Source organism: Montipora capricornis, chromosome 10 (genome assembly GCF_036669925.1).
Source record: "Montipora capricornis isolate CH-2021 chromosome 10, ASM3666992v2, whole genome shotgun sequence".
NCBI classification, from domain to species: domain Eukaryota; kingdom Metazoa; phylum Cnidaria; class Anthozoa; order Scleractinia; family Acroporidae; genus Montipora; species Montipora capricornis.
Genome location: NC_090892.1, coordinates 363,676 through 376,120, shown reverse-complemented (window position 1 = coordinate 376,120; position 12,445 = coordinate 363,676). Strand labels below are relative to the sequence as shown.

Here is a 12,445-nt window from a genome sequence, read left to right as displayed (position 1 = left end):
TCAATGAGCACAGTGGTGACCAATCGTGAGTCATGGCTGTTCGCAACTTTGTTTGTGCTTTAAAGGCTTCTTTTTGCAAAAAGACAACAAAACTTGCGTTGGTACGTTTTGGTGAATGAAACAAGTCTTTTTGGCTTATCGTGCTCCTTTTGTCAACGGCTTTTGGAGCCACAGGTAGCCACTCCTATCACTGGTGATTTTAGTGGTGGCTTTCGACTTTTTCATTTAATCTGTATAGCTATGGCTTTTAATACTCGTTGAACGAAGCGCTGATCCGTGGGGCTTTCACTGTTATCAGCGCTTTATAGCACATGTAGGAACCTATGACGTGTAAATGAGTTTTCCCTTATTTTCCACATTCCAGACCACAACGCCATTTTGGACAGCTCCCAAGCCGACAACGCTCGCATCTGGATTGGGGGAGCGTTCGTGACGATGGCGCCGGGTATCACTGTGTTTATTATTCTTGAAACTATAATGTGTGTAATTCACTTCAAACGAAAAGTACGATTGCAAAGAGCTCGTTTGGCAGAGGTATGCAATTATCACGACATTAAACACGTTTTTCTTAAAGCATGACAAGTAAAAGATTAATGATCGTTTTCTTTGAATTTGCTGCCACCATAAAAAGTATTCAGTCAATAACATGTCACACTAATGCGCACATTTATGCTTGAAATGTGAAGTAGGGGTACACGTTTGTAAATTCTCTAATTCCGGGGCCACTCAAAACTGAGCTTATAGCAGTAGAAAAAACTTACCGTTGCAATCTACAACAAGTACTTTTGAAGAGGTTATCCCCACCCCCACCCGCAAACAAGAAAAAAGCAAAGCAAAAAATGAAATGGCGGTCATATTGGCATCCCAAACAAATGCTTTATTGTTGTAGCATACTTCATTTTGATTACTTAACTTTTCCAGACTTTGTTTGTGGCTCAACTGTTTGTTTTTATGTTTACACCAGGACGAAAAGAAATCACTGTTTTCATGGACGGAGTAGCAATTGAGAAATACATGCAAACCTTTTGAAACCAGGGCTTTGTCGTCTCTTTTGGATAGTATCCACACCGAAGCTATCGAAAAGGAAAGACCCTTGGAAGGAAACCCTTTTTAAAAGGGTGCCCATACCTACAAACTGTAGATATACACAGTTATTACATCTAATCACCAACTTTAACACTGTTTCCTTTCCATGGTGCTTAATGCCTCGTGTCTTAATTTCGCTTTTCCGAGTGTTTTCGTTTTCGAAGCTTTCTTGTAACATTTTTCAAAAAATAACATTAATCTACAGATGTCTACCGTAGCAAACTTATTTTGTATGTGCGTTTGGAAGACACATTTTTATGCATTTTGTAAAACTGAGCATATTTATGATTTCTAATAAAGTTATATGCTAAGCAAATAGAGAGTGAGTTGTCTTATCCAACGTTAGATGGTTTTCTAACTTACTTGACCCATAAAGGCGCTGTTACACTCGGCAATTTTTCGAGCAACTTGTCTTTCATTTTTGTTTCGACAAGAGTTCTCACACTGCAAAGCTATTCGGTTGACGGTTGTTATACTGGGCAACGTTTCCTGCAATTTGTCTGGCTTTCGATGATCTCATGAGGTTAAAGGAACATTTCACTGGCTGATGACGCAATCCCTTGCGACACAAGTTGCAGCGCAGATTTCACAGCACGCATAGCTTGAAACCTTTGTTGCTAATTTGCGTAAACCAATGCGCAAAGCAGCAATGGATTTTACTTTCCGCGAAGGGTTTTGCAATTTGTCTCACCTTGTTTTTGGCAGTGGTTAAGTGTGCTACTTGCAACTTGTCTCGTTATTGCATGAAAAATCGCAAAATGCAACAGAGCCTAACATTAAATTAGGGCTTCAGTTTAAAACGTAAGTTAAACATTCGGTTGCGTTACATGACCCGGATATCCAAATACCATCAGTTTGACCCTTGCGACGGAAATGGTCTAAATTAAAGGCCATAGTATAGGCTGCCTGTAGCCTTTTGTTCCCTTGAGGCTCAAACCAACACTTTCAACCAACTGTACTATTTGGAAGGATTGAATCTACCCTAACTGTTTCACATAACATCAAATACCAAATGAAACACCAATCATTTCTTAACAAGGTGTGCTCATTAATGTGACGTAAAAGTTTATCATAGCAACGAAAAAGCCTTCTAAAAAGATGCCCTATATTTCGTCTTCAAAAGCTTATATCTCAGAAACGTACTCGGTGAACCCATTTGTGGGTTAGCAGGTTAAGATAAAACTCTTTGCAAAGGTATACAAAATTATCTGCAGCGGATTCAGAGCCACCTTAAAATTTTGCCGTTGTGAAGGTGGCTATGAATCTGCTCCAGAGAATTTTTTCTAACTTTGCAACGGATTTGTTAGTTCCCTAACTATTATTCCAAGAATTGAACTACTTTCGAATGCAAACACATTCTTTCACTTTGCTTAAAAACACCACCGATAACTCGAGAAAGTAAGCCCTATAAATAACTTGGAAATTTATTAAGAAAAGAAAAACGTCTTCTTTATTGCTGATGATTTCATTCATTTGTTATGCAGAAGAACAGGAAAAAATTTCACCCGTCGTTTCCCTTCTATTTTGTGATCTTTGAATGTTGCAAATGTCACGTCTCTTTTCCTTATCACGGTAAAAGTCTGATGTTAAGGGTCATCAGCAAAAGTGTTCTTTTTTTCTTTTCTTTCGAAACTGGCTTTCAAAGATCTAAATAAAACATCATTTTCAGCAACTCAACTATAGCACTGTGATTTTGATCGCCATTGAAGCAACACTGACTGTTAAAGTTATATGAGACACGAAATATCAAAATAATGGGTAAAACTAGCATTTTACTAAAGATCTAAGCTTTCTGTCATAATTTCACTTACAATAATCTCAGTCTGTTGGTTTAGTTAACGCAGTAAACTTCTACAAAACCTTTGGAGCTTGTTCTACTGGCATAACCATGATTGTTAACCCGTTCTACTTTTCTTTACAAGTTCGGCAATCACTGAAGCGTCAGGCTCTGCTAGGTAATCTTCTAGAATCTTCGATATCGATTCTGGAAAAAGAAAAATAAATAAATAAAAACAGCTCCAAATATAGCTGGTTCTTTCGAGCATACACACTGCGCCGATACGAATGGCTACGTGCAGGACGATGCTGTCTTCGAATTCCTTATAAAAGATGACGTTAAGAGATCTATGGGAGAACGGAAACACCGAAAGAGACATCACGAGGAGTGATAAAATGAGCCATCTTCACCAGTTAATTTAACAAAAAGCCAGAAAAGGTGAACGAAAACAGTTTTTCCACCAATGTGAAGTGTATCCTTTAAATATGCTAATGTGCATGCATGTGGAAATTACATTTGTGACAAAAGTGTGTTAGAGGAAACTTTGAATTGTTTACACTACGAAGCTACAATCATAGAAAAAAAACTGTTGGGAAGGTTAGCACTTTTGACGTCTGCATTGCTTCTCTTCCCTCCCCCCTCATTCAATAATGTGCAAAACTGAATGGTTTGAGTGAGAAATTGTTGAGTTACCTTCCAACATTGAATAGGGGCGAGGGTTCTATATAAGAGCAGGTGAAACTATTTATTTTGCTCTTTAATAGAAGTGGGTTGAAGTACATACAGCTCTGGAGCGAGCCATTTACATAACCTTCCCAAATACTTTTGTCTATTCTAGCAGCTCGTTATCATGCCACCTTAGGCCTATTTAATTCCTATCGTCAATTTTCCAATTTGAAAGTACTCTTGTTTTCTCAAACTCGAACTTCACTTACCATTTTTTTTTTAATTCTAGCGTGACATCATCGCCAACCAGCACAAATGGCGCCCAGTGCTTTACAGCGCAATACTGCTTTGACTCTCGCAAAGATTTCATTGCTTGTTGAAGAGCTGCACTTGCGCTTTTTCCATCTACCAGGTGCTGGTAGAAGCTCCTCATGAACAGCAACGTTACCTCGTCATCAATTGCCCAGAGTGACACCAAAACAGACCGAGCTCCAGCACACAGGAAAGCCCTTGCAATCCCCACCACTCCCTCAGACTTCACTTCTCCCCGGCCACTGTGACAACAGCTCAGCACAACTAGTCTTGCTCGAAGAGAAATTGTCTGAACATCCGACATTTTCAAAATGAAGTCTTCCTCTGGGATTGGCGATTTCCGTTCGTTATTTGGGGCTAAAGCAATTTCTCCCGTTTTTTTGCTTCCATGTGCTGCAATGTGAACTAAAGCAACTGATTTCATACTTTTCAGCACCTCAGCTTTCGTGGCACTTTTTCCAGTCAGCGGTGTTGTCTGCAGAAGTTCTCCAATCATCTCTACTTCTTGTTTTGCGCACGGAAGCTGTTCCCAAATGGGTTCCCCTTTGTTGTTAGTAACTTCCTTCAACCACGGATCACCTACAAGCAGTGCGCCAGTCTTACTGTGGAAGTCTTCAGGTGCTCCAACGATCACATTAAAGGCGGTCAACGACGGAATGGTGCGGATCCTGATAGATTCACTCAATGCAAAATATGGAGCCAAGCAAAATGATCCATCGGGAACAACGAGTAAATCATTTCCTTGGAGCAAGTCTGCAATTGGCCCGAGTAAGACTTCATACAACGGTTGTAAAGAGTTAACAGATGATGAAGATGGTAGAACTCCTTTCTCACTGATAGGTTTTTTGCTGCAAGACAGGTCATTGCGTAGTGGATCCAAAGAACGATTCTCGCATTTGACACCATTCCATACGCCGATCTCTTTCAAAAAAGTTTCCATCAACAAATCAGCACTTCCATTGGCGATTTCGTGTTGTCGACAGCTGATCTTGCTGTCTTTTCTTAGCACCCAAAACGTGATCTTGTTCTCGTCAAGTGCCACAAAAACGGCTTGTGAAGGTAAAAGCTCTAATGCAGCTGTAAGAGTTTGATTCGGAGAAAGTGCAGAAAATGACTGAGAGTCAATGCCGTATTGATCTTGCAAAATATCAATCAAAGCCTGTGCACGACCTTTCTCAGCAGCATACAAAGCTTCTTCAATCTCTCCATTCTTCAAAAGTGTCCTCCACAGAGCAGTGTATGACACGCGATACGAATGCCGAAAACTTATTTTCCATTCATCTTCGGATTTCAGACTATGTCTTGTTTCATCAAAATGTTTTATACTTAGACGATAACAGCTGAGGGCACTACTCAAGGAACCCAACAATTCATGAACATGACCTTGGGAAAACCACGCGATTCCCTCTCGAAGACAGTCTCCAATTTCCTTGAAAATACTAAGACTGTGTTCGTGGTAATCCATGGCTTGTTTAAAATTACCTAGACTAAGATAGCCATTTCCAAGATTTACATAGGCTGTTCCCTCCCCAGCCCTATTACCTACTTCTTTAGCAATACTAAGATGTTTTTCGTAGTACTCAATGGCTTGTTTAAAATTACCTAGACTAAGATACGCACTTCCCAGATTTCCATAGGTTGATCCTTCCCCAGCCCTATTACCTACTTCTTTAGCAATACTAAGATCTTTTTCGTAGTACTTAATGGCTTGTTTAAAATTACCTAGCGTAAGATACGCATTGCCCAGGTTTCCATAAGCTGATCCCTCCCTAGCCCTATCACCTACTTCTTTAGCAATACTAAGATCTTTTTCGTAGTACTGAAGGGCTTGTTTAAAATTACCTAGACTAAGATAGCCATTTCCCAGATTTCCATAGCCTGTTCCCTCCCCAGCCCTATTACCTACTTCTTTAGCAATACTAAGATGTTTTTCGTAGTACTCAATGGCTTGTTTAAAATTACCTAGATTGCGATAGGCATTTCCCAGATTTCCATAGGTTGATCCCTCCCCAGCCTTATTACCTACTTCTTTAGCAATACTAAGATTTTTTTCGTAGTACTCAATGGCTTGTTTAAAATTACCTAGACTAAGATAGGCATTTCCCAGATTTACATAGGTTGATCCCTCCCCAGCCCTATTACCTACTTCTTTAGCAATACTAAGATTTTTTTCGTAGTACGCAATGGCTTGTTTAAAATTACCTAGACTAAGATAGGCATTTCCCAGATTTACATAGGTTGATCCCTCCCCAGCCCTATTACCTACTTCTTTAGCAATACTAAGATCTTTTTCGTAGTACTCAATGGCTTGTTTAAAATTACCTAGACTAAGATAGGCATTTCCCAGATTTCCATAAGCTGATCCCTCCACAGCCCTATTACCTACTTCTTTAGCAATACTAAGATGTTTTTCGTAGTACTCAATGGCTTTTTTAAAATTACCTAGATTGCGATAGGCATTTCCCAGATATCCATAGCCTGATCCCTCCTCAGCCCTATTACCTACTTCTTTAGCAATACTAAGATGCTTTTCGCAGTAGTCAATGGCTTGTTTAAAATTACCTAGAGTAAGATAGGCATTTCCCAGATTTCCATAAGCTGATCCCTCCCCAGCCCTATTACCTACTTCCTTAGCAATACTAAGATGCTTTTCGCAGTAGTCAATGGCTTGTTTAAAATTACCTAGAGTAAGATAGGCATTTCCCAGATATCCATAGGCTGATCCCTCCCCATCCCTATTACCTACTTCTTTAGCAATACTAAGATGTTTTTCGTAGTACTCAATGGCTTGTTTAAAATTACCTAGATTGCGATAGGCAATTCCCAGATTTGCATAGGTTGATCCCTCCCCAGCCCTATCCCCTACTTCTTTAGCAATACTAAGATGCTTTTTGCAGTACTCAATGGCTTCTTTAAAATTACCTAGACTAAGATAGGCATTTCCCAGATTTCCATAGGTTGATCCCTCCCCAGCCCTATCCCCTACTTCTTTAGCAATACTAAGATGCTTTTCGCAGTACTCAATAGCTTGTTTAAAATTACCTAGATTACAATAGGCATTTCCCAGATTTCCATAGGCTGATCCCTCCTCAGCCCTATTACCTACTTCTTTAACAATGCTAAGATGCTTTTCGTAGTACTCAATGGCTTGTTTAAATTTACCTAGACGCAGATAGGCATTTCCCATATTTCCATAGTTTGATCCCTCCCCAGCCCTATCCCCTACTTCTTTAGCAATACTAAGATGCTTTTCGTAGTACTCAATGGCTTGTTTAAAATTACCTAGACTAAGATAGCCATTTCCAATATTTCCATAGGCTGTTCCCTCCCCAGCCCTATTACCAACTTCTTTAGCAATAGTAAGATGTTTTTCGTAGTACTGAATGGCTTGTTTAAAATTACTTAGTTTAAGATAGGCATTTCCCAGATTTCCATAGGCTGATCCCTCCCCAGACCTATTAGCTACTTCTTTAGCGATACTAAGATGTTTTTCGTAGTACTCAATGGCTTGTTTAAAATTACCTAAACTAAGATACGCATTTCCTAGATTTCCATATGTTGATCCCTCCTCCGCCCTGCAGCCTATTTCTATGAAAATATGTATTGCTTGTGCATACGTTTTTATGGCCTGTTGATAATCAGGTAGGTTGAGGTAAGCACCGCCGAGATTAAAATGAGCCCTTCCTTCACGATACCTGTCTCCTACACTTATCGCAATGGCAAGCTCTAGCATTCGCTGCTCTACAGCCTCTAACTTCCTATCTACCATTTTACAATAACTTATTGACAATTAAACCTTTTTCGATGAGATGATCCAATGTCAAATCAAGGATGCAGCTGGAAGGAAAGAAAGATAAAGACGCTTGATGTTTAGTCTGCTTTTTAGCTTCGAGACGAAAAAGTTTTTCCCACCCTATTCCCTCCCAGGGTGGTTAGTTAAGGGGTAGTATTAACGGGTTAACGCGGCGGGTTTGCCCTCACCTTTGCTGGAAATAAATCACGATTCTAGATGAAATAATTCATTTGTTTTGTTAGCAAATAAACGGCCACGATTGTGGCAAACAGAGCTGCACCTTGGAATTGCGCTCTTTGAGTTTAAGAGTAATAAGAGGTTATGGATGGATGCAGCTTACCAATAACTCCAAATTACACCCTCCTTTTTTTCACAAGTCAACCACTGAGCAAAACAATTCTGCTTTACTTGCTTAATCATTAAACAAATAAAATAAAACAACTGATATCGAGTTCGGCAGTTACAAAATTTAGCATCGCATTGCCTGTGAAAACCGAGTGAGCCAGAATGCTAGCACAATAGTCAACTAACGCTTTGGAAAGAACAAGAGCTTTAAATACTCCTTCTGAAAAATTGCTTCTTGAATCTTTACGCATTCATGCCACTTTGTTTTGCATTTGACTTACCAATTGCTATATGACAGAACGAGTTTCATTTAATCAGAGAGGTCTAAATGTCACTTATCACTAAAAACCCAGCACAATGAAAACTTTAGCAAAGAAAAACTTAAGGCAGAGGACTCGTCATAAAATGTCCTATTCACTTTTTTGATCATAGTTCACTGGGTGTTCATAATAAGTTATGAATGCAGCCCAAGGATCAGCGGTTCATTGAGCAAGTTAGAGAATTTATTTGTCAGCTATTGGAGCTTTAAAATTACAAACTGTGAAACATCATAAGTCCATCACATGTAGAAAGGCATTGCATTGCGTTTGGGCAAGCCTTTTTGAGGGGGACGTGGGGGGGGGGGGGGGGGCATTGAGGTCTAGACACTATAAACCCCCTTCTCCTTTTACAAACTGAATATCTGAACAAAATACTTTGTTGACGTGTGCATGATATGGACTAAACTTATATTCATGTTATAGGTATTTGTGGATGCCTTGGTTGTGAATAACACATATCCTCTAGTTTGTCTTTTCGGCTTAATGTAAGAGATCCAGATCCCCCAAAAATATAATCGTCCCTAAGTGGATGGTAATACATCGCATCAAAACTATGTTAACTAAAGACTAAGTGACCCAAATTTTAAGCCTTGATTTCAAAAAGACACCTGTTTATTTTAACTAGAATTTTCCTATTTAATGGTCCGCCATTACTAACTTTGAAATATTTGAGAGAGCTGGATCGAGGAGAAAATAACGACAAAGACTCATGAGTTAAAGAATGCAATGGGTGTGTACGAGGCTTTAGTAAATTAATATGCAACACGGGAGTTTCGGGCTTTCAGACTTTTAAACTAGTTTTTTTGCATATAAAATGAACTGCATTTTAAACTGGTGAGTAAATGATGTCACTTTCCCTAGATCCAACCCTCTGAGGTCCCATCGGTTAGTTTTGAACGTGAGTATTGGCGGACCGGGAAATCCAAAATTTACACTCAAAGTAAACAGCCTTTGGATAAATATCCAAGCTCAAAATTTTGCCAGTGATGTGTTCAGCAAACACACTGAAAATCTGAAGAAAAAAGGAAATGATTTTTTGATGATAGCAGCACTTTAACTGCAGCGCGCCTGAAACTTTTGTTCAATTCAAACAAGTGTAACGATTGTTTTGTAACGCCTGCCGGCCTAGGATATTGTTAATTCGTCCTGAACTTTAATCAGCCGTTGGCGAACCGGTACAGTCAAGCAAACAGCGCTGGTTTCAATACTCTTTAAATATTAAAGTATTTACAATCATTAGCACGAACTTGAAAATTACTGACCTTTTTTCCTCAGTGAGTCACTCAGAAAGACACAGCATAGTAATTAGAGCGCGACCAAAGAAAGAAATCTGCAGTCTGATTTTAAAAAAAGGAAAAAAAAAAGAAACACGAATAACAAAATGGAAATACTCTTCTTTCTTGGAATGGTCCGTGCCTCACAATTACTTTCTTTGCCTCAATGTACTAGAAACATACACTTAGTTTTCGTTCCTTTGTCACAATGTGAAACTAATCTAAAACATGCAGCATGAATTAAACTTTACAAAAAACTATAACAAGCTGTAATGGTGTCAAAAGCAAAACGCACGCATTTTTTATCTTTAAATCGAGTTCTGAGATACATGTATAGTGATGTAGTGACACGAATATTTTTTGATAAGCTTAGAAAACAGAAGAGCATCTTTGGAGCCAACCTGATCTCGATTGACAATCTGACCATAAATGCTTTGTTTCAAAGTAGCAATGTTCGGATAGAATTGATTGCTCCTATGGAGCACTCAACTTACCTTTTGCAAATAATTTGCAAATAAGACAGTGTTTAAACAATACAGAGATTACAGCAGAACAAGAAGATAGCAGTTTGGAAGAACCGTGTTTACTTGGCGAAGGCACGGAAAGTGATTTGTTCAGTTGCAGTTTTGAATATATAGCGGAAATCATTCTATTATCAGCTCTGTGATACGTTGTTTTGACTCCAGCATTATCACAAGTAAACGGAAAACAGAAGACTGACGGAAAATGAAATTACGTCCGGTAAAGATAAAAAGAAAAAAAGTCTCCGGCTTTAAGAGTACCCGACGATTTGGATATGAGCCTTACTGCAAGTAAACATGCACATCTAAGTAAACCAGCACGCTTATTTATTCTTCTCTCAGAGCTTTACGTCAGGGGAAGTATCGAAAACCAAGCACTCGAAAACGAAGAACATAGCTCGAAGCACACAAAAGGTCGAAATTGAAATAAGCACCCTAAGTCGAAACGAAGCAATCAAAACTCGAAAACGAAGCACTCAATTTGCCATTAGAAGATCGCTTTGACCATAGGCAAAAACCAAATTTGTTATTGTTGATCAGAATAATAATCAACTTTCTACTTAAGATCGTTTTTCTGCTGTTTCTTAATATATCCTAGTGTTTATGAAGTTGGGCAGAAAGCAGAAAACCACTGTGGTCTTTAAATCCTTAAATGGTCTTACACCCGAGTATTGAAGCGATGTATTTATCGATCGATCCGATGTTACTAATTATTCACTGAGGGACTCCGTGATTAAACTTTCTGTTCCAATACCATTTATTTGGACGACAGTTTTAGCTATAATGGAGTGGTGCGGTGCGGTGCGGTGCGGTGCGGTGCGGTGCGGTGCGGTGCTGTGCTGTGCTTTGGAACAGCTCAGAATCACTTAATATCAAAGAATTGTTATGGGGGTACAGAGATTCGCTGTCTTGCCTCATATCCTCTTGTCCTGTCGGAAACAGGGTAATTTGTATTGATTAAGCTAATGTTTATGTATGTCGCAAATCAATGAAGTGTGAAGGCCCTGCCCAACAATAAATGTCAAACCTTTGGGTGGGCTAACATTTTAGCGTTTTGCCATTATGTTTGATGACCATTCAACATGTTAGATAATGTTGGAACATGTTTCATACAGCATCAAACATTCGATTCAAAATCTTCCAACATTTCTGTTCTTCTCGTGTTGGATGTGTGAATTTTTCGTTTGGCCAGTCTCAACCAACATGTTGCAAGTGCGCATGCGCATTGTGATTAAACAATCCATTCATTATCAAAGATACCTTACCCACAACCCTGTGAGTCTTATGTTTGATCAAGCGTGTAGACAGGATGTTTGATATAGTTTGGCCACCCCACAATTTTCAACATGTTGGATCTATGCAAACTCAGATTTGCATTGGTAATTAACTCCCTTGGGATTGTAATAATTTAGTATATAACGGAGTGTTTTGTGCCACACCCTGTCACTCAAGTTGAGGCCGTGAACTCGGGTGGTCTCGTTGCCTTTTGTGATACCCACCCGACTTACTATAGAATGTCAAGTTCAAGCTGCAGAGCAAATTCAAGTCCAGCAACTTAACTGGGCGATAACCAGGTTTACCACAGGTAGCCCAGGCTCACTATGTGTGCCACGTAGGTAAATACAGAGAACATATGAGGCGAAGTTTAGGTCTGGAAATTTGCTAGAAAATGGAAATAAAAATCGATGAAACGTGGCACACACAGTGAGCCTGAGTTACCTGTGGCTTTACCAGGCGGCGGTACAGCCTCAGGATCAACCAGTGGCGGCCCCTCAAGCTCAACCTGAGGTACCATATAATTTCTTGCCGTGGTAGTTCTATTGCGTCTAGTATTAGTTCTCCTTTTTTCTCTAGGAATCTTATAGTCCGTTTGAATTATTTGACCTGTGTGGCTTGCCTGGTGGTGCGTCGTTTGTCTGGCTTACGTGCAAGGACATGTTGAAGTTTATTTTGCTTGGTGGGGTTAATGGCCTGTGGGGCGTGCTTGCCGGGGCTACACTTTTAGCAATTTGTCTAACTTGATTTTTATATTGTTGAATTCTACTTATGGGTTTTTGCCTGTGAGGTTTTTGCCTGTGAGGCCTGCCTGGTGACGCTACCTTTGAAGTATACAAGATACTGGCCTTTGAGATGTGCCTGGTGGGGCTAAATTTGTGAGTTATTTTGCCTGTGAGGCGTCAGGGGATAAAGTATTCAAGCGTTCATTTCGTAATTCTTTTGCGGATTTTGAATAAGTCAAATATTTTGTTTCGCTTCAGTTTTCGTTGGATTAAGTTTTTCAAACGTTACGCGGCATTCTGGAATGTTGTGATGTTTCTTTTGTTTCGGTGGACTTTACAATGTTGTAAATT

At 39.5% G+C, this 12,445-nt stretch overlaps 1 protein-coding gene across 1 annotated transcript; it reads right to left on the bottom strand.

Annotated features, from left to right (window-relative positions):
- Nucleotides 1-843: 843 nt before the first annotated feature.
- Nucleotides 844-10,166, bottom strand: LOC138019691 (tetratricopeptide repeat protein 28-like). Its single transcript, XM_068866556.1, has 4 exons — nt 10,068-10,166; nt 9,562-9,636; nt 3,799-7,678; nt 844-3,070 (listed from the first exon to the last, which is right to left on the bottom strand). Coding segments are annotated over exons 3-4 (3,813 nt in total). The 5' UTR covers nt 7,611-7,678; nt 9,562-9,636; nt 10,068-10,166; the 3' UTR covers nt 844-3,069.
- Nucleotides 10,167-12,445: the final 2,279 nt, after the last annotated feature.

Excerpts from the sequence above, each read along its gene's own strand:
- LOC138019691 (XM_068866556.1), bottom strand. The coding sequence starts at position 7,610 with ATGGTAGATAGGAAGTTAGAGGCTGTAGAGCAGCGAATGCTAGAGCTT.